At 41.8% G+C, this 22,581-nt stretch overlaps 1 protein-coding gene across 1 annotated transcript in view; it reads left to right on the forward strand.

The window, feature by feature from the left end:
• The window catches only part of rasgrf2b (Ras protein-specific guanine nucleotide-releasing factor 2b), a gene marked incomplete at its 3' end in the record, with an annotated part of 58,294 nt that overhangs the window by 5,270 nt on the left and 30,443 nt on the right, over positions 1-22,581 (forward strand). The window contains exons 2-10 of the mRNA XM_080433530.1: positions 8,436-8,542; positions 8,965-9,112; positions 14,121-14,210; positions 14,391-14,527; positions 18,129-18,245; positions 18,567-18,646; positions 20,050-20,243; positions 20,992-21,101; positions 21,469-21,587. Of these exons, the coding sequence (XP_080289656.1) occupies positions 8,436-8,542; positions 8,965-9,112; positions 14,121-14,210; positions 14,391-14,527; positions 18,129-18,245; positions 18,567-18,646; positions 20,050-20,243; positions 20,992-21,101; positions 21,469-21,587 (1,102 nt within the window). The remainder of the gene's footprint in view (positions 1-8,435; positions 8,543-8,964; positions 9,113-14,120; positions 14,211-14,390; positions 14,528-18,128; positions 18,246-18,566; positions 18,647-20,049; positions 20,244-20,991; positions 21,102-21,468; positions 21,588-22,581) is intronic.

The raw sequence follows: 22,581 nt of genomic DNA on the forward strand, positions 1-22,581 counted from the left end.
TTAAGGCGATTATGGCTCTAATGTTGAAATTATTTCCCGAGGGGGGTTTCTCCAAATGAGTGTTGGTGATATGAGCACATAATGGGAGAAGGTGACGCTGTGCTTTTGGTTTAGACCGTATTTCATACACAGCAGAAAACTTTAAACCAATTAAAAAATCCTTCCTACTTGTAAGACTTGGTGCTCAGTCTGTACGGTATACTGCCTCAGGTTGGGTAGGGCCTGGGGTCAGAATAATGCATTAGGAACACACACACACACACACACACACACGCACGCACACACGCACGCGCGCACACACACACACACACACACACACACACACACACACACACACACACACACACACACACACACACACACACACACACACACACACACACACACACACACACACACACACACACACACACACACCAATCAATATATCAAACATCACATTCTGCCCTGGCTGGTGTCTTAGGGGAGGCCCTTCTGTGACAGACGCTTTGGGGCCATCCACCTTCTTGGATGTTGTTGTTATTTATTATAGATGAGCCCCCTGTCATCACCCACAGGTGCTGATATGGTGTGGTAATGCATTTAATGACACACACACTTGCGCATGCACGTGTGCAGGGGCACGTGCACACACACACACACACACACACACACACACACACACACACACACACACACACACACACACACACACACACACACACACACACACACACACACACACACACACACACACACACACACACACACACACACACACACACACACATTTCAGGAAGAGATTACATAACAAAACCATGGAGAGGGGCATTGGGAAACAGGTGCATTGACAAGAACACTGTAGATCTTTGTATGTACTGTATACTACTTTTCATTGAGTGTACAGTATAGAGGTGAGGGCCATCATATACAGTACATACAGAAGGGGTTTTATGTATTGGCTGTTCTCAAGCATGTTGTAACAAGACCAAGAGTCCAAAAGCCCTGCTAGCAGCTAGCTGCTCCTTGCACCAACCAGTGCAAGTACAACCACCAAGTAGTTGGAACTGACCGACTTTGCCATCCTAAGAATCCTGTGCACTCACTAGTAGGGCTAGAAATGGAAGAAAACAAATAGAACATTTTAAATTACTATTAGAAGCAGCAGAATTGTGGTGGGGGTTATCATGTATATTTGCTGAAAGAGATTCTAAAGGAAAGGCCAGCAAAATGTGTAGAATTCATCCTGAGTTCCACCCATAAATCTTTACATATCTTATATTTTGGCCTAAGGGTAGCACTAGAGGAAAGGCCATGGGGTCACCAAAATCAATAGGGTTCATATTCCGATGGACCACTGACATCATCATCCTTAGAGACATTACTGATTACTTCAACAACTGCACCAGAGCACAACTTATTACGCCCTCCTGCACCTCAGGGTTGTAGGGCTTCCCCAACAATTCCTCATTATTTAGATTTTTGGTACCAGTCATTATCAGTATCATCTTTGTATATTTAAATTACAATATTTGTCATGCCATCATTTGAATGTTCAATGCCAACTAAAATCATGATAGCCCTAAAGTAACGTTATTTCCAACACAGCTGCTTGAACAAAGTACCACAATACATAACAGCAGAGAGGGACTCTCTGTAAGCGTTGTGCATTACATTTTAAAATCCTTATGCATGAAAGCAACCACTAGCAACCTGTGTTTTATAGCTGTTTCTTTGTGACAGTGCCTTCTCCTCAGTAGTCAGTGACTTAAGATTTGTTTTTCTTTTGATAATAGGATGAAAGGCAGAGAATTATGGACTGGAATGTGTCTAAATGGAAAAGCTGAATTTTGGAAATATTTACAATTTTCAACTATTTTCTCCAAAATGCACCGAAAACCGAACCTGAACCGTGACCCAAAACACATGACGCAAGGGATTTTCTATTACTGAGTTTTTTAGAGTGTGCGTGGCCTCCATCGTGCCCATGTCATGCTCCATGCTGCGTGGTGTGTCACACATTCACTTGTGACGCCGTCTGCCACGGCATCAATTTGTCAGCCTCTTTTCACTAAATGATTGTCCTTTACATCAGAATGATGACATTCAAGGTGAGCAGTAGCCTTGTTCCCAGCCTTTTCTCATCTCTGAGGAGAAATGCCGACCTAATGCAGAGTGCATCTATGGGGAGGGACAACTCTGTTGTATGTTGTATGTACTACACGGGTTTCATGCACGGGGAATGTAAACAATTCTGTAAAGCCTCAACATAACTTCCTTGGGCAGCACTTCCTCCAAATTCAAGTACTTCCGTTCAGACACTCAACCGGCTAGGTGTGTGTGTGTGTGTGTGTGTGTGTGTGTGTGTGTGTGTGTGTGTGTGTGTGCGTGTGCGCGTGTGCGTGTGTGCGTGTGTGCGTGTGTGTGTGTGTGTGTGTGTGTGTGTGTGTGTGGGGTTTGTTTGTGTGCTTATGAGCGTGTATAGATGTGGAGGTCCCACGGCTTGTGTGTGTGTGTTTTTAGGAGGAAGCGAACGGCATGGAGAGCAATGGAAAAGACAACAGGGTGTGGGCTGTTGATTGCCACATTAGCTGATGCACCATTAACAGAGTGCATTGGTTATTATGTAAAGTATCTCTACTGTCACTTGTATCTCTTCAGTTTGTATCTCTGCAGATAGTTAATTGTATTTATAGTTATAGTTATCATGCTTTGGTGTGGACAGCCCATTATTCTTTATCTCTGCCTGATTGGCCTATGACTTTTCTCACTCTAGCTTGTGCCTGTATCAGTCAAGTTTCTTTTGCTCAACACACTAAGATACTGCACAGCTGAGCTGTTGAACTCCATGTTATATCTCTATGCGATGTTTGGCTCACAGGAATCAAGTAATGACAGTAATGTTGTGTGGTGTCACTGCTGCTGGTTTCATTATCTCTCCTTCCTACAGATTAGCAGCGCATAGACCTGATGAATCTGTTGGATGACATGATTCTCACCCTGGATCCTGAAATTGCATAATTACAGCACAGGGTTCAGAACACTTCAATGCCACTATACTATTCCTGACAGACTCAGCTAGAGAGACTCTATAAAATCCCGAGTGTTCATTTAACTCGTGACTTCAGAGATGGAAAATGGCCCGGAACACTGGCCTTGCGATCCCGACTAGTTTTGCTGCGTGTCACTCCCCATCTCTCTCTCCCCATTTCCTGTCAAACTACTATACTACCAATAAAGGCAGAAAACCCCACAAAAATATCAAAAAAGAATAATATAGAGATGGAAAATAACAGTAAAAGACATTGCTAGTGGCTATTCCAGTTCCTTTTATATTAGTGGACCCGCACCGTGATTCAATCATCTCTCTATTTAAATATTGATAGTAGTGGTGGGGGTTTCTGGAGCTCTTCATCATCATTTGTCTTTTCAATAGGCCTATTTTATTACTGTAATTTGCAGATGCGACTATGGTCCGTTAATCTCTGCTGCAAAACAATGATCCAACATCCTAGCAGAGACAGTATAATAGACTTTGACCAAAGCTTCATCAGGAGTCTCTTATGTTGTACCTACAATATATGTATCTATGTACAGGGTGAAGTGTGCGTGTTTGTGTGTGTGTGTGTGTGTGTGTGTGTGTGTGTGTGTGTGTGTGTGTGTACAGTAACCAAGCCATTGTTTCAGCTCTCATGACTTCTTCCACCTATTCGGCGCCACAAGGGATTTTCTAATAAGTGACCTGAACTCATTTTGAGTGTGCGTGCCCTCCATTATGCCCATGTCATGCTCCATGCTGCATGGTGTGTCACACATTCACTTGTGCCAGTTTATTTGTCAGCCTCACTTTACTAAATCATTGTCCTTTACATGAGAACGATGACACTCCAGGTGAACGGAAAAAAGACCCTTGTGACAAGTGTGTGCGTGTGCGCGTGCGCGTGCGTGTGCGTGTGCGTGTGTGTGTGCGTGTGCGTGTGCGTGTGCGTGTGTGTGCGCGTGTGTGTGTGTGTGTGTGTGTGTGTGTGTGTGTGTGTGTGTGTGTCTTTCTTCACTCTCTCGACACTCTAAATGAAATTTCTTACAGTAGACTGAAGGGCCCTGGGGGACAGAGAGGACAGTCGAGCTGATTTGAAGAGTGAGCGAGACAGCAGTCAGTGCTGAATGGTGCTGTGTTCTAGGAGGTAACATGTTTACAGAGAGCGCGAGAGAGAGAGAGAGAACATTGAAGTAGCACTCTCTGGAACAGCGTAGAGCTCTTAATACATTTGTTCTCAGTGGCATCATGGGAGGTGCAAAACTAGACACCCAACAACCATGGCGGTTGGTGGACTGCTGTTATAATGCTGTCAGTGTCATTACATGGAATGCCCATAAGTGCCATGCAATGTGATTTTACATATTTCTATGCATTCCCCAAATCCTTCCTCCTCGATCTCTATGTACCGCCTTTCGATGCGTGAAATGGCAGGATAAATCAATCAGGGCTTAAATAGAAAATCGGTGTGCAAAACATGGCACAGGAGCCAGTGTGTTGCCATGGAAATATTATCTTGTTAGATGGTGACATGGTGTAGAAATATGTACTCGGTTAAGAAATGTTATGTAACATCTCCCTCTCTCTCTCACTTTCTTTCGCTCTCTCTGTTGCTTTATCTCTCCTGTTCTCTTTTATATCTCTCTCCCTCTGTGTCAAAGATTGTTAGAGCGCAAATCATTGTGGACGTAATGAAATGCGGCCCTTCAGTGAATCAAAACGACAAGGCGCACACAAAGCTGCAGTGAGGGACGAGGTTAGAGCATAGGCGTGTGTGTGTGTGTGTGTGTGTGTGTGTGTGTGTGTGGGGGGGGGGTTCTGTAACCCTGGTGATGGTGTGGTGGTCTCTGTAGCCCATCCCCACTCCCAGGGGAAATGCCTCCTCTGGGCTCAGTTATGCCTGATTTATAATTGGTTGTGCGCTGTGTTTCAGCGCAGCGAACATAGCAGATCTACAAGCTCAACACCTCGCATCGATTGGCTATTTTCATTAACGAGGATAAATCCCCCTTTAGGGTTCCCTTAGCATTACTCTGGAGGTAGTGGCGGTGGTGGTGGTGATGGGAATCTCAGGGTGGATGGGTGGACAGAAATGAACACATGAAGGGACGAGGAAAGCCGGAGAAAGGAGCTTTGACGAGAAGATAAGTGAGGATGGCTCGGGGAGAACAGGGGCAGAGGAGTGGGCGGAGAGGTGAAGTGAAAAAAGAGAGAGGGAGGGAGAGAGAGAGAGAGGAGGAAAGCGGTGGGTGGATGAAGAGAGGAGGAGGGGAGAGAGAGTCCACGCACCGCGCAGTGTGCTCTCCCTTCTCTCACTAAGAATAGGAGCTCTTCTGGTAACCCAGCGCCCCAGGACATGACCGCTTGAATAAAAGCCTCTATCGTTTTCACGTAATGCCTGGTGTGCGTGCATGCGTTTGTGTGTGTGTGTGCGCGCGCATGCATGCGTGTGTGCGCACATGCGTGCACTGGATGTGTCTGTCGGCTCTGGGGAAGTAGGTTAAAGGCAGTTACTCGTCAGAATAATAGGAGAGATGAAGAAGAAATGAATGAGAGAGGGAGAGAGAGAGAGGGGGGGGGGGGGGATCAGGGAGGAAGAGGGTCTAATTGATGGTAGTAATAATGGGGGAAGGGATTGACAGGGAAGACTAATAGTATACACTTAAACCCATATACTTAATTCTAAAACAAATAGTGAAAATAGCCAATAAAGTTCACAATGTGTCACAATGTGATGTGTTGTGAGTTTGTAGATCTGCTATTTTCACTATTTAAAAATAATAAAAATATAAAAAAATAGGGATGCCATGGCTAAAGTGATATTTTTTGGCTAAAACAAAAAGTTTTTTGTTAAAAAGTTAAAGCTCTGTATTCTGATACTTATCATTGCTATAGAGTGTTTGTTAAGGCATAGGGGCCTTCCTGTCTCTCCAGCTCTTTAATAAACATTTCAGGAGAGAGCACCCATTTATCAGCTTCTTTTTTATAGTGTTACTGTTCCAATTTTGTCTACTCAATTATTTGTGTCATCACTTACCATTTCACTTGTTTAATCTAAATCCTGACTGAGTTCTCTATCCTGATTGGATGAAATTGGTATCCTGACCTGATTTTTCCTGTTTAATAAAGAGTTGGAGAGACATGAGGACTGTTATTGAACAAACAAATATAGAATATAGAGCTATTTAACACTTATTTTAACTAAAGAAAATCACTTACCCTACCTTTAAGTCTTGTGTCCCAAGTCATCTGTCCCATCCTCCTATGTTCTGAACCCATCTCAAGCACTATGTTGCTTCAGCAAGGACTATGCATTTTATGGAGGGGAACAGGCAACAGAATATAGTGGGGACCGTACCTATGTTCCCCAGGTTCTATGTTCCCCAGGTTCTATGTTCCCCGCAAAAAAGGTTCTATGTTCCCCACTTACCAAAAAAAGGTTCTATGTTCCCTGGGTTCTATGTTCCCCTTTTACCTAAGAAAAGGTTCTATGTTCCCCGTTTACCCCAAAAAAGGTTCTATGTTCCCCATTAACAAAAAAAAGGTTCTATGTTCCCCGCTCACCCAAAAATGCAGGAAAAATACATTTTTAATTTCCAATTATTAATAACATCTCTGAACACACACAACTGAACATAATGGGGAGAAATTACTATCAGAAACGTGCCCGCCCCTTTCCCCTGGCGGCCATCTTGGACAAAAATTGTACCATATGATAATAAGCATTGGTGAGGACCAATTATATGAAGATAAGTTGAAAATGGGTGAAAATGGGTTGTCCTTTAAGCTTGCATAATTGTCTCCACCAGGCCGAAAGGCATGGCGAGAGAGTATGTTTTACCCCCTGTCTGTCCGTCCGTCCGTGTGTGTGTCCTGTCCGTGTGTTACCAGCTAATCTCCGACACCATTGGCCCGCTCGCTGCGAAACTGTGCACATACACTCCCTCGATACCAATTCAGAACCTCTGCCCCAAATTTTTCACATGGGCCTGTTATAGCGCCACCAGGAGGCCGATTTGTGCAAATGTGACATTACTCCTACAGATTTTATCCAAACGCCATGCAAATCGTTACACAGTATCTCTATAGTCATGTGATCAACCCGGATCTGTCCGATTTCCCATATTCCATCCTGATTGGCTAAGGTTGGCTTCCAAAGTTTGCAGGATTGGTCAGTTTTGAACAAAATGCCTCGAATCATGAACGCAGCTTGCAATTTCCGTGAAATTTCACACGCACATTCCCACTAGGCCAAGGAAGAAATGCCACCTATTTCAAATTGGCCTGTTATAGCGCCACCAGCAGGTCTAATTTAGCAAAACACATTTTTGGAACAAAATGCCACAAATCATAAATGCAGTGTCCGATTGCCGTGAAAGGCCTAGGAAGAAATGGCACCCTTTTCACATTGGCCTATTATACCGCCACCAGGACAATAACGTACCTTACCTGGTGTAGACCTGTGCTCCGAGGAGCACTTTTTCTAGTTGTATTTATTTTTGTGTAAAAAACTTTGTAACTTTTTTTATATGCTTTATAAATTAAGCACTTTGAAACTGAAGATGATGGCCAATGTTGATGATAGTAAAAATGATAATAATATCATATCGATATCGTGAGCCCAATATCGTGTATCGTATCATATGTACCGTGAAATTAATGTATCGTGACACCCCTAAATAGATTTTGAGTCATGTCAAAGAAGTTTTCAAAACATGATATTTTGACACTTTAAAAACTGAAAAATTACAAATAACTAATGGGTATAAATACATGTATTTAAACCTTTTTAAATGTCTCACCATTTCCTGCATTTTTGCGTGAGCGGGGAACATAGAACCTTTTTTTGGTTGAGTGGGGAACATAGAACCTTTTTTTAGAACCTTTTTTGGTTGAGTGGGGAACATAGAACCTTTTTTTGGATGAGTGGGGAACATAGAACCCTTTTTTGGTTGAGCGGGGAACATAGAACCCGGGGAACATAGGACCTTTTTGGGGGGGGGAGGGGAACATAGAACCTGGGGAACATAGAACCTGGGGAACATAGGTACGGTCCCATATAGTGTACCCCCATGCATTACAACTTCCTGAGATACTGATTTAATCAAGTGCTCTTCTTGGTCTGGTGCTCTGCTCTAGTCAAAGACAGCATCTCCAATGGAACTGAGGCACTCCATTAAAATGTTAATAAATGAAAAAATAAAAGATCTTAGCTAATCTTTCGTTTATCCGTGTTTTTGGTGCGTCGCTGTTAGTCCTACATAAAAAAGCACATAATTCACTCTCGGTTTGCACTTGGATTGAGGGACGGACTAACAGAGTGGCTTATACTAAGCTGCATGGTTGCAACTAAAAAGATATCCTCAGTGTAAATATTGATAAAGAAAGTTTTGTCAACTCGATTTTGTTTCTTCTGCAGCACTACTTCCTCATTGTGTTCGGACATGACGGGCAGAAGCCTCTGGAGCTACGGACGGAGGAGGAGAACGAGTGTGATGAATGGGTGGAGGCCATACAGCAGGCCAGGTATACTTCAGCTTGCCTGTTCTTTGTTGTTATGTTTTGTTTGGCCAAGAACAAGGACCACAATGGGAATGAGTGTGTTTCCTCCTTGACGTTTTATTTTTGTGAAAAGCATGTATGCTACAGTATGTGTCTTTTCTTTTAAACATGACGTCTAAATAATTCAAATCAAATCAAGCTTTGTTACAAGTGCAATTTACAATTTATACAGAGTGATTTACAGTACAAGTGCGAAATCAGAATAAGCAGAGTTATCATCAAGGTAACTCTAGAGAATAAACAAGATAAACTGTCACATACTGTAAGTAGAGTGCAGAGAGAACAATGTAGTACCGCAAAGATGCAACTGTACTGGGCCTGATTAAGAACGATGAGACGGACTAATAGTACATTTGTTTTGGGTACTCATCTATTTATTCTTTCAGTTATTCTGACATCATCATTGAGCGTGAGGTGTTGATGCAGAAGTACATCCACCTCGTCCAGATAGTGGAGACGGAAAAGGTGGCAGCCAACCAGCTCCGCACGCAACTGGAGGACCAGGACACAGAGATTGAGAGGCTGAAAGCGGAGGTACAGCATGCCACTGGTTCTCAAACCTTTTTCTAACATGTATTTGACCACGGAACCCCATCGTGCCAGGGATCCCCTTACAAGATTTGGGTTGTTAAAATGTTTCAAAAAATATTCCAGATTCTGTTTTGAAAATAGCCGATCTACAAGCTCACTTATGAGCTTGTAGATCGATGTGTATACAGTAGGGTTAAAGTGGTTGAGCTGATTTTGACGCTATGTTAACTAATTCTGCTGGGGACCCCCTGGAACTCCCTCAAAGACCCCTGGGGGTGCCCTCTCCCCGGACCCCACTTTGAGCATCACTGCAGTACGCACACTCTCTTCCTGCTTTCTGGCAGCTTGCTCTTGTCTCCTTGGCAATGACGCCTCTACACAGGCAACCAGCATTCCGCTTTGGAAAGCTGTTACATGCACACGTATGCACACATCTGCGTACTTGTAGAGCTCCATGCAGATCAGTCTTGTGCCACAATTCATGCAGCGATAAGAACAGAACCACATGTATAATGTATAGATGTGTTTGTGTGTGTGTGTGTGTGTGTGTGTGTGTGTGTGTGTGTGTGTGTGTGCGTGTGCGTGCGTGTGCGTGAGCCTGTGCGTGTGTGTGTGTTTATGGTAGCCCTGTGGCTACTGATGAGTGGGCGAGAACAGCAATCAGTCACCTCAGAGTGTAGGAGGCCTGGCTCAATAGAGACAGCCCATTGGCACCCTTTAAAATCACCTGCTAAACCGCTATGCTTATGGAGCACAGCACGTTGGCCACTTGGCCATCACAGCAGCGAGATAAATCAGAACTGCACCTCACAGGCTGACTCACACACACACGCACGCCCGCACATGCACATGCACATGCACGCGCGCACAAGCACACAGTCCCATGAACACACACACTACCAGCCTCTATATAATCATTAATCAGAACTGATTACATTACTTCAACACACACACAAACACACAAAAGCACACACATAGTACACACGCTGACAGCAGGTTTATGTTAATTCAATCAAGGCTCTGCTTTCTTGTATGAAACACTGAGCTTAATGAGTAAGAGTTGGACACCTGAGATTAAGCCTGCAGAAACTAGATACTATAGCTTCTGTGTGTGTGTGTGTGTGTGTGTGTGTGTGTGTGTGTGTGTGTGTGTGTGTGTGTGTGTGTGTGTGTGTGTGTGTGTGTGTGTGTGTGCGTGCGTGCGTGCGTGCGTGCGTGTGTGTGTGTGTAACTTATTATTGCACTGTGGTATCAGAATGACTTCAGGATGCTCTGACAATTTGATTGGCTGTGAGTTTCTCACATGCTGTGAGACAGCGGTAGATGCATTGGATGGGAAGTGATACCTATTTGGAATCATGAGGAGATAATAGCCTGATGTACTTGCTCTAGCATAACTCTCCCAGGGTTTTTCTCGCTGTAAATAGGTTGCCAGAAGCCATCACGGATTCATTTATAATGTACAGGTGGTTAATAGAGATTGAATTCTGGGCCATGCAGCTGTTTGGCTCTAGGGGGAAGCTCCTCGCTTTGCTGGGCCAACTTGATGACATCTTCTTAAATCACGGCTCTATTGTCATTGCCAATGTTCTGCCCCTCAGCTTTATGCCAGCTACTTGCGGCTTTTTTACGTGTAGGATTTATTTTGGTGTGTTAAGTGTAGGAAAGAAAGAATAACAATACCCTTTGTTATGGGTGAAGGCACTTACGCTGTTTGCATTGGGGAGCACTGTAAATCTCAGAGCAACAAGTGTGCCATATACATGCCCTGCTCCACGGCGCGCCCGTACCTCATTGCCAGTATGTGATGTTCGATGCTGATAATGAAGCAAACAACGGATATTTCACATTAAGGACACATCTGCTTGTGTAATGGGGTTAGTCATGAATAAAGGATTAGAGTTCGAGCACCAGTGTTGAGCCTTCTCATTAAAACACACTTTGTGTGTGCAAATATGTGTGTGCGTGTGTGTGTGCGTGTGTGTGTGTGTGTGTGTGTGTGTGTGCGTGCGCGCGCACACACATGTTTGTTTCTCTCTGATCATGAATAATGAAACCTAACTACAAACTGTAGCAGTGACAATGTGTTCTTTGTGGCCATTGGAGTGATGCAGTGAGTGAATGAGGAAAGGCAGAGAGTTGTGAGGCTGAACACAGCTTTTGTTTCATCTTTCACATTACTGGGCTGGGAGTTTCCCCCTGCGGGGATAAATAAAGTTTTTTTTTTTTTATTGAATTGAAATGAAACAGCGCTGTGTGATCAGAGCCCCAGGATAGAACACACAACGAGGCAACAGTTGGAACATAGCGTTCCTCTTAACCTCTGCTGTTTCTGTGTATATCTCCTGCAAAGGAAGCTGGAGTTACCAAGGAAACCTGGCTGATATGAGTTGGATTGTGTGCAGTGGTGAAAAGTAACTAAGTACATTTACTTAAGTACTGTACTTAAGTACAATTTTGAGGTATTTGTACTTTACTTGAGTATTTCCAATTTCCAATACTTTTACTTCTACTCCACTAGATCTCAGAGGCAAATATAGTACTTTTACTCCACTACATTTATTTAAAAACTTTGGTAACTAGTTACTTTTCAGACGTAAACTATGATATAATGAAACATACATTAACCACTTCAGCCCTATTTTATACATAGGCTATTTGTGTGAGCTTGTAGATCGGCTATTTTCAAATATTTAGTACTTTTACTTTTGGTACTTTAAGTACATTTTGATGCCAATACTTTTGTACTTTTACTCAAGTACATTTTTAATTTTGGACTTTTACTTGTAACAGAGTATTTTTATATTGCAGTATTGGTACTTTTACTTAAGTAAAGCATTTGAGTACTTTTTCCACCACTGATTGTGTGTGTGTGTGTGTGTGTGTGTGTGTGTGTGTGTGTGTGTGTGTGTGTGTGTGTGTGTGTGTGTGTGTGTGTGTGTGTGTGTGTGTGTGTGTGTGTGTGTGTGTGTGTGTGTGTGTGTGTGTGTGTGTGTACCTGTGCGTGCGCTTGCGAGTGCGTGTGTGTTCAATACTTATTGTCTCTGTGAGGTGGAAACCTCATTATGTCCAAAACTGTTACTTTTCAGGATTCAAATTCAAAAGTATCAAAACAGATCTGCTGGTGGATCTGCCACTTTTGGTACTTTTGTGCGTCACTGTAGTATCTGTGTCACAGTTATATATATCAAGTAGAGCACAAATTTGCGGGAAAAACACAAAAAGTTAGAATATGGAGTTAACCCATTAAATCCGGTAACGCATCTGTGTCATTTTAGATTTTATCTATAACCATTATCTTATACTTTGGCTATTTTAAAAATAGCAGATATACAGGCTCATTTTTTTTTTTTTTAATCTTGAAATCTTTTGCAAATCTTTGAATATATAAGCGAACATTTGTAACTCAAGTCTTTGCTTCTGGGGATTATAGAAATCCTAACAATTTTTTGTGTTGCTATAATCAGTGGTTCTCAAACTTGTGAAAAATGTCAAGGGCCCCCAAAATGATATGTATTTGGCCGCGGACCCCCATCTCAAAATATGTTGTTCCAGGGACCCCCCAGAAGCAAAGATTTGAGTAAAAAATGTTTGCTTTAAAAATATATATATATTCAAAGATTTGCACACATTTTCACGATAAAAAAAATAAATAGCAGATCTAATTATTATGACCTTGTATATCTCCTATTTTTGAATAGCCAAAGTATAATGCTTGAAGTGGTTACACGCGTTACCGGTTTGAATGGGTTAAGAGGTTTCTATATAACCTGACTAGCACTTTCTTGTGTGAAGATGTTCAGGTGCAGAGTTTCAGCGGAGCTGGCTCTGTCGCAGGAAGTGGAAGATCATCGGCTCACCTCAATCATTTTTATAAAGGGTTTTCTATTATTTAGTGCCAGGGTTTCAAGGCAATAAAAAGAGTGGAGTGTTTAAGCTGGTTTTTCTAATGCTATTTTAAGTGGCCTTTGTTCTGCATAATATTTCATGTGGCACATATTTGCTCCAGTTCTGAGTATTCCAAGTTAGTCATGGGTGGATGGCTTTTCTTTCTTTCTATGTCACATGCACAGTAAATATACACAGTATATATTGAAGGCTGAAATTATATTGCCTGAGGAAAGAGCTGTCCTTGCTGGAAAGAGCAGGTGTAAAACACATTGCATGGCATTTTCATGTTCTGATATGGATGTTCCAACAACTCAACAAGTTTGACGCTGTGAAAAGAGCCACAGCTCACTTGACAGCACTTTATGTGTCTTACAATAGAGTGGAGGTCATTGAAGGTTTTTTAAGAATCTGTGTGGCAGCACTGCCCTTCCCAGATCAACCCCATCCAGCCACAAACACGTGCTAGACTTTGCCTACTACTAATTTGCCTACTCTGTCACAAGCTGATAACGCACAATTGTGGTTTATGATCTCCTCTTCTCTCTGTCTCTGCCTCTCTCTCTCTCTCTCTCTCTCTCTCTCTCTCTCTCTCTCTCTCTCTCTCTCTCTCTCTCTCTCTCTCTCTCTCTCTCTCTCTCTCTCTCTCTCTCTCTCTCTCAGTGAGTGAGTGAGTGAGTGAGTGAGTGAGTGAGTGAGTGAGTGAGTGAGTGAGTGAGTGAGTGAGTGAGTGAGTGAGTGAGTGAGTGTGTGTGTGTGTGTGTGTGTGTGTGTGTGTGTGTGTGTGTGTGTGTGTGTGTGTGTGTGTGTGTGTGTGTGTGTGTGTGTGTGAATGAAGGCATGAGATTGATTATGATGAGGAAGCATGATGCTTATCTTGCGCCCACTGTCCACTGTACACTACACACACTTCCTACAGTATATGTTGAGAAATGATCTTCAGTCCATGTAGGAATAGAATTGGCCTCCTTGTCATGACTTGTGGTCCAAACCGGCTTAAAATTACCATTCCGTCTAACAACACTATTCACGAACACGCACTGCTTTGGGTAAATAGAAGTGCATCATTGAAGTGCAACTACAGCGTCATTCCACTGACATGAGTTTATGTCTCACTTCAAAGATCATAGCCCTGAACAAGACCAAGGAGCGAATGCGTCCGTACCATGTCAGTCAAGAGGAGGAAGACCCAGACATCAAAAAGATTAAAAAGGTACATGAGCTGAGTGCTGACTTGTATCAGTTGCTTTCTTCATATGTGTATGTGTGCGTGTGTGTGTGTGTGTGTGTGTGTGTGTGCGTGTGCGTGTGCGTGTGCGTGTGCGTGTGCGCGTGCGCGTGTGTGTTTAATACATATAACCTGACTTGCACCTTCTTGTGTGTAACTGTTCAGGTGCAGAGTTTCATGCGGGGCTGGCTCTGTCGCAGAAAGTGGAAGATCATTGTTCAAGACTACATTTGTTCTCCTCACGCTGAGAGCATGAGGAAGAGGAATCAGATTGTCTTCAACATGGTGGAGGCAGAGACCGAGTGTGTGCAAATAGCTACAGTACAGTACACCTACACACTCACCATACAATGAACAGCAGAGAGTTTGTCAGGGCTTGTTAAAATGGAGACTTTAAATAGATGATCATAGTGCAGTCAGTGCATTGGTCTCGCAGGCTCTTTATCGATCACTTGCCTGGAGTCTAAATCAAGTGACTGCTCTTTCAAATCTGCTTTATTGAGCGTCTGTGATGTATTGTTTTAAATGTTTCATTTGTTTTTGTTCCATGAAAGTCAATATTAGACAGATTGTTATATAAGACAGAAATATCACAAGTGAATTGTGATAATTAAATGAATTAACAACAGTAACAGTTAAATTCCACTCTTGATTAATTACGTACCTAGCTAACTTAATAACTTATCATATCAGGAGACATTTGAAATATGGGTAGCACTTTACAATAATGACCCGTTATAAAGCATTTATAAACGTTTATAAACACTTTGCATACTATTAACAAATCATTAACAACCTGTTTGTTGACATTTGTAAATGATTACTAAAACCTTTATAACTACGGTTACAAATCATTTATAAGGTATTAGTAAGTAGTAAACTATTCATTAATAAGCCATTCATATACATCTGTAAATGATTATTAAATCATTTGTAATGACCCATTATAAAGCATTTATAAACGTTTATAAGTAGTTTTTAGACTATTAACAAATCATTAACAACTTTTTTGTAAATGATTACTAAAACCTTTATAACTACAGTTACAAATCATTTATAAGGTATTAGTAAGTAGTAAAACTATTCATGAATAAGCCATGTATAATACATCTGTAAATGATTATTAAATAATTTGTAAATGATTTATAAAGTGGTATAAATTGTGTTTTTCGTGGTTATAGGACATCTCTTTAAACATGTATTAAGACTTCATAAATCATGTGTTAAATCTTTGTTCTAGCCCAAGGCATGAACAACAAACCATTTCTATGCAATTATTACATAATTTATAAATGTACAAATTAAACATTTAAAAATTATCAGCAGATCATTATTTCCACATGATCAATTTTCCTTGTCGGTAATTTGGGAAATGTGTTTGTTCATGTTTAACATATGCTTTTTAAGATATTCCTAAAATATCTATAAATCCTTAGTACATGTTATTATGTGCCCTATAGTAAAGTGAAGACAGTTCATCATTTACAACTGTCTGTTAATGTGTTTGTTCATGTTTAACATATGCTTTGTAAAACATTCCTAAAATATCTATAAATCCTTAGTACATGTTATTATGTGCCCTATAGTAAAGTGAAGACAGTTCATCATTTACAACTGTCTATTAATGTGTTTGTTCATGTTTAATATATGCTTTGTAAAACATTCCTAAAATATCTATAAATCCTTATTACATGTTATTATGTGCCCTATAGTAAAGTGAAGACAGTTCATCATTTACAACTGTCTGTTAATGTGACTTTGTCCTTACCTGTTGCAAACTACCTGGCTTTCATGAATGCAGACACCAAACAATTACTAGAATTATCTTTCATGTTTAATAAATGATTCGTAAGGCATTCGTAAAGAGTATGTAGACCATTTGCAAACGTTATCATGGGCCTTGTTGTAAAGTGAAGACTATGCATTATTATTTCATGTTTAACAATGATTAGTAAAACATGTGACATCAAAAAGTGGCAGAAGTAACGTTATAAAGTATAAAACAATGTATTAAGATATAACATGTAGCAACTCTTGGACACAGCACACACACTGACAATTAAACAAAGAAATTCATCACAACAGAATCACTGAGTGCAGCTTAGAGCCTCTGCAGTCACCAAACTGCTAAGCATGGAGGACATAACTAGCCTACACATCAAAACAAACATTGTGGATACAAACGGCCACCATCAAAATACCCCCTGGTCATAATGCTACTTCATGTGTGTAAGATTAGCCATTTTATGTTACCTCGATCACCTGCAACAAGACAGTTAAAACACATAAAACATGAATTAGACATATTTCTGTCCAGTCTGTAACTGCATCACTGTTCACTTCCTCCCTAGTAGGCTACTGCAGGTGTGATGCAGGTAATCAGTGTGTTGCCAGATTTTGCAAAAGAAACAAGCGGCCAGGTCTATGAAAACAAGCCCAAAAGAAGCAACTAGGCTCAGGCCCATGATAACGTCTGCAAATGGTTTACATACTCTTTACGAATGTCTTACGCATCATTTGCTAAACATGAAAAAAAACTCCCTAAAAAACTAAATTTATACCACTATATGAATCATTTCCAAATTATTTCCTACACATTAAATGACATTATTTAATGATGAACTAAATCGAGTATAAATAATGTTTTAATGTGTTTTAAATAATGTTTAAATGATTCTTAAATGTTCTACAATGTTATATATTATTTCATAATCATTAACCAATGTATATAAATAGTTTGTCTATGATTAGTTATTTTATCCACAAATAGCTTGTATATATTATATAACGTCAGTTACAAATCATTTAATAATCATTTACAGATGTATATAAATGGCTTATTCATGAATAGTTCACTACTTACTAATACCTTATAAATGATTTGTAACCGTAGTTATAAAGGTTTTAGTAATCATTTACGAATGTCAACAAACAGGTTGTTAATGATCTGTTAATAGTCTACAAACTGTTTATAAACGTTTATAAATGCTTTATAACGGGTCATTATTGTAAAGTGCTACCGAAATATGTTGAGGATGTTGCAGTAAGATAAGACAAACACAATAGAGAAAGAAAAAGAAAAGCTCCCCTTGGAGGGATGCTGCTGCCAGCACCAACATCTCTTGTTCTACGCCTGTCCGTTACTGAGATATGTTTGATTCATGTATTTTTTACCTTCCACCTTGATTGGGACCGTTACCTTTGACCATTTCACCAAAACAATTTCTTCATGGCAGCCTACTGATCAATGCTGTCAAGTTTCATTAAAATTCATGCACCCATTCTCAAATAATATTGTTCACAGACACGGCCAGCCAAAATTAAAACCAGCAACCCAACTCCTCATTTTCTCACCCTTGAACCGCACCTTGGCCCTTGCATTCCATCCCAGGCCCAGCACCTGTCTGGTTCAGATTTCCTCCTTGCTATTAGCTTAAGTTGGAAACACAATGGTTCAATCAGCTACAGTAGATTAACCAGATAGTTAGAGAAAGGTAACCAAACAAACCAAGTGATTTCATTTTGTTTTGGTCACGTATTATTTCATTTTGATGGTAATTTGCACCGTTTCTAGTATATTTTGTATTCTGGAAACGGTAGGAGTCTCTGCCGGTCATTAAATTATTGGCTCGGGAATGCGACCAAAACAAAAATTCAAGGCTTCATGGGGTGTGTAATTGATAGAAAATAAGTACTTTTTTGGGTTCGGCTTGCTTGAGTTGACTTGCTGCCATTTAGTTGCATACTAATGCTCATTGAACCGTCAGCGTCATTTTGTTCATCCTTGCGTGTGTGTGTATGCGTGTGTGTGTGTGTGTGTGTGTGTGTGTGTGTATGTGTATGTGTATGTGTGTGTGTGTGTGCGTGTGCGTGTGTGCGTGTGTGCATGTGTGTGTGTTGCAGGTATGTCCACCAGCTCTATATCCTGGTCAACTGTTTCCTCAGACCACTCAGGATGGCTGCCAGCTCCAAGAAACCCCCCATCAGCCATGACGATGTCAGCAGTATCTTCCTCAACAGGTGTGCAGTACTTTGCAGTGTGGTGCTCTGTCTGTGTGTGTGTGTGTGTGTGTGTGTGTGTGTGTGTGTGTGTGTGTGTGTGTGTGTGTGTGTGTGTGTGTGTGTGTGTGTGTGTGTGTGTGTGTGTGTGTGTGTGTGTGTGTGTGTGTGTGTGTGTGTGTGTGTGTGTCTGTGTGTGTGTTTTTCTTTCATGCCACAACATATTGTGAATTTGTAGATAGTTATTTGTGGTGCATGACAAAGTATAAATTTGCCAACACTTTGGACTCTTCTGCCTTCTTCTCATTGTGTGTTTGTATGTGCTATCTGCTGTGTCCACAGCGAGACCATCATGTTCCTACATGAGATTTTCCACCAAGGCCTTAAGGCTCGGATAGCCAACTGGCCAACTCTGGTGCTGGGTAAGCTACTGTCACACTGCACACAAAATTCACATGCAGACAATCAAGCCTGAGTTATACTTAGTTAGTTGTGTGCGACAACGCGGCATAGTGCCACGCGTTGTGAACTTGTAAATCTGTTATTTCGATGTGCGACCCCGGCATGCAACTGAGTATAAATCATGCATCAGTCTGTACAAACACTCTGCAACCCCCCCCTCCCAATCCCACTCCATCTCACGCTGCTCCACGCAAGCTGTTGCCTGCTGATTCAGCAATGACAGCACTGTGTGGACCTGTAGAGCCTCTCATTCAAACAGGTGTCTTGATGTCTTACTGCCTCCGTGTCACACAAACTATACGCTTGAATGGAACATCTGACTCTTTGTCACTTCCTATCTCGTTCTGCGACATGCACACATGTTCTTGACCGACAATCCGACAATGACCCACCAAAACACAAAGGCATGCCATCATTTCACCCACCCCCCCCCCCCCCCCTCGGCATAACAGATAAGCATCACCTAGGAGACAGACTGCTGCAGGGTGGATTGTTGAAAGACAAAGAGGCAAATTATATGTGACGTGTTCAGAGAGAGGGAGAGAAAGAGAGAGAGGGAGAGGGAGGGACAGAGAGAGAGAGAGCGAAGGTCTGGTGATTAAACACTTCCCTCTCAACTGATTTCCTCCCTTAGATTAGCTTGGCTGTGTGACGCTTAGCTGAAAACACACTACGGTGTTAGGCCTGTGGTCTATATGCACATAATGCTTAGTACTCTTTGTATGTCTGGGAAAATGACATGATAATAATGACAATGCCTGTTTATACCCTAACATACTCTAACCTGCACTTGAAGTATTCTCCTCATGATTTGAGTTTTGAGGTCATTCATGTTTATGCAGGAAAGTTTCACTGTGAAACACTGCTAATCTCTCAATGCCTGTCCATGCTACCTTAGTGTTTTCAAATATTCAAATTATGTCCTTTTTGGTGGATCCATAGGGTTGTTGAGGAGGCCTTGGCCTATCTTTAATTCCACCGATGGATGGACAGTATGGTGACTGGTGATTTGGGTGGTTTCTTAGTGTAGACATGGATCTGTCATATATTCATAATATCCTCATCCCTCATGTTCATGTTGTGAGTGGTTTTTCATGACAGGAAACACTGTGATCACTCATAGGTAGCACTTGTGTTTCCTTTGTGCATGTGTCTGAATGTGTGCACTAGTGTGTGTAGCAGAGTAGCCCTGCCTGATGCCCAGAAGCCTAATATCTCCCGCGGCCAGGAGGCATTCCCCTTTGAATGAGCCGTAGATGTTTGGATTCCAATTTGGGCGACCTCGGTGTGAACCCAGGTGGTTGTGCATGTGCACAGTTTACGGTATGTGTGCTTGTGTAATGTGTGTGTTTCTTGCATACAGCTGACTTATTTGACATCCTGCTGCCAATGCTGAACATCTACCAGGAGTTTGTGCGTAACCACCAGTACAGCCTGCAAGTGCTAGCCAACTGTAAGCAGAACAGAGACTTTGACAAGCTACTGAAACAGTATGAATCCAACGCCGCCTGCGAGGGACGGATGCTGGAGACCTTCCTCACATACCCCATGTTCCAGGTTGGAAACAACTACATTCATTTGACCTAACTTCATACTTTGGGGTTGTATGAAGTTAGGGGGTGTCCCAGCCCCAAGTATGAAGTTAGAGAAAAATGTCCATGTGAATATGGTCATTGGTCTCAGCATTATTATTCTCATCCCCTACTCGTCATATTTTACGCTTGGTCAGGTACCAGTGGTGTCCACATGTTTATGCCACTATTCTTGTAAGTGGAAACTAACCCTTACCCTGAATTAACCCTACACCAAACACTTACCATAAACTTCCTAGCCCAAACTCTTACCCTAACATTAACCCTACCCCCAAAACCTTACCCTGACCGTAAGCAAAAGAACTGTGCCAAATTATGAAGTCAGAACTGCACATTGAGTCAACATGAACCACAATCCTTCGGTTTCAACATAATACACAAAAGGTTACCCTTGGCATCAGCAACTGGACACCAATGGTACCTGACCAAGAATCAAAATATGACAACGGTGTCCAATCATATGCAAAACAAACACTATTCGAGGCTTCACCAAGTGTCTGGTTGAAGACTGCAGCTAGAGTTTGTACTAGTTATGAAAACAATGCATACTGCATATTCAGCCCTCCTTGACACATTGGACAGCGCTGCTCTGTCTTTCAGAACCTTATATGAAATAGACCCTCATTGACGTGATATTGTTCTACTTTTTTGTTTCCTTTTCCCTCATGTTGACCCCTCCCATTCTCTGTCCATCTCCTCCTGTCTTCTGACAGATCCCCCGCTATATCATCACGCTGCACGAATTGTTGGCGCACACGCCACATGAGCACGTGGAGCGCAAGAGTCTTGAATTTGCCAAATCCAAACTTGAGGAACTGTCCAGGTACTGTATGTCTGGGCCTTTGTCTCAGACCATTCAACCACACTGATTCATTACACACCTTTTTCTGATATTGTTTGCGTTCTTCGCGTGTGTGTGTGTGTGTGTGTGTGTGTGTGTGTGTGTGTGTGTGTGTGTGTGTGTGTGTGTGTGCGTGCGTGCGTGCGTGCGTGCGTGCGTGCGTGCGTGCGTGCGTGCGTGCGTGCGTGCGTGCGTGCGTGCGTGCGTGCGTGCGTGCGTGCGTGCGTGCGTGCGTGCGTGCGTGCGTGCGTGCGTGCGTGCGTGCGTGCGTGCGTGCGTGCGTGCGTGCGTGCGTGCGTGCGTGCGTGCGTGCGTGCGTGCGTGCGTGCGTGCGTGCGTGTGTGGCTAGGGTGATGCATGATGAGGTGAGTGACACAGAGAACATCCGTAAGAACCTTGCCATAGAGAGGATGATCGTGGAGGGCTGTGACATTCTACTGGACACCAGTCAGACCTTCGTCAGACAGGGTGAGACTCTCAGTTCATCACATTACCAGCAAATGTACACATCAGTTCTCAGCACTGCTCAGCCAGACTCTTGCGTTTCCCTAGCTAAGGCTACAGTATGTGTGTAATCATTGGTTCTAATTTACCTATTATGTGTAATTGATTATCATGGCTTTTAGGCCAGATATGACAAAAAACTTCAATACACAAAGAAATGACTGACAATGACCGATACCAATAATTTAATATTTTATATTTTATACTCGAAATCTGTTACAAAATTGTGGAAATAGACGATCTGCTATTTCCACTATTTCTGAAAATGTAAAAAAATTTATCAACATTTTTCAACATAGAAACGATTATGACTATTATGCAAAATGGATTGCGATTATCTCAAACAATTGCGATTAGGCGATTATGTAATAATTGTGACAGGCCTAGCAGATACCGCATGTCTGCCCCGCTTCCCATTCAGACAGATTTCCTGCTGACCTGGCCCGGGTTGGGCCAATAACAACAATTGACCTTTTGCCCACTTCTCCAAAGCAGCAGGGATATACTATCAATAGCTATTTAGTTTTTTCTTCATTCTCAGATTGATTGTTGAGTAATTTATACAAATACCTGTAGGATATGTATTCCAAATCTATCTAGATAGATACTGTATAACATACTGTACTACAGTGGTATAATTTATTGCAGACATGCTTTTGAGTACAGGCCATTATATAAATTATATATCTCTGCTGTCCGGCCGGAACCAGCTAAATCCAAAATGGTAATTGTTCAGGAAATGAAAAACAAAATATAAATTTTTCTGAAAATGAAGAAAACCTTATATTTTTAAAACAAAGCAATATTGCCTCATCAAACTTGGTATTGTGACTTTATATATTATCAGATACTTGCATGTGTCATTATATTATCACCACTTTACCCAAATCCAGCTCAAGTGGAGTTAGGAGTTTTGTCCAAACACAAATCCAGCGCAAGTGGAGTTAGGAGGTTTTGT

This window comes from Gymnoscopelus braueri, assembly GCF_963280865.1.
Source record: "Gymnoscopelus braueri genome assembly, chromosome: 7".
Classification (NCBI taxonomy): Eukaryota; Metazoa; Chordata; class Actinopteri; order Myctophiformes; family Myctophidae; genus Gymnoscopelus; species Gymnoscopelus braueri.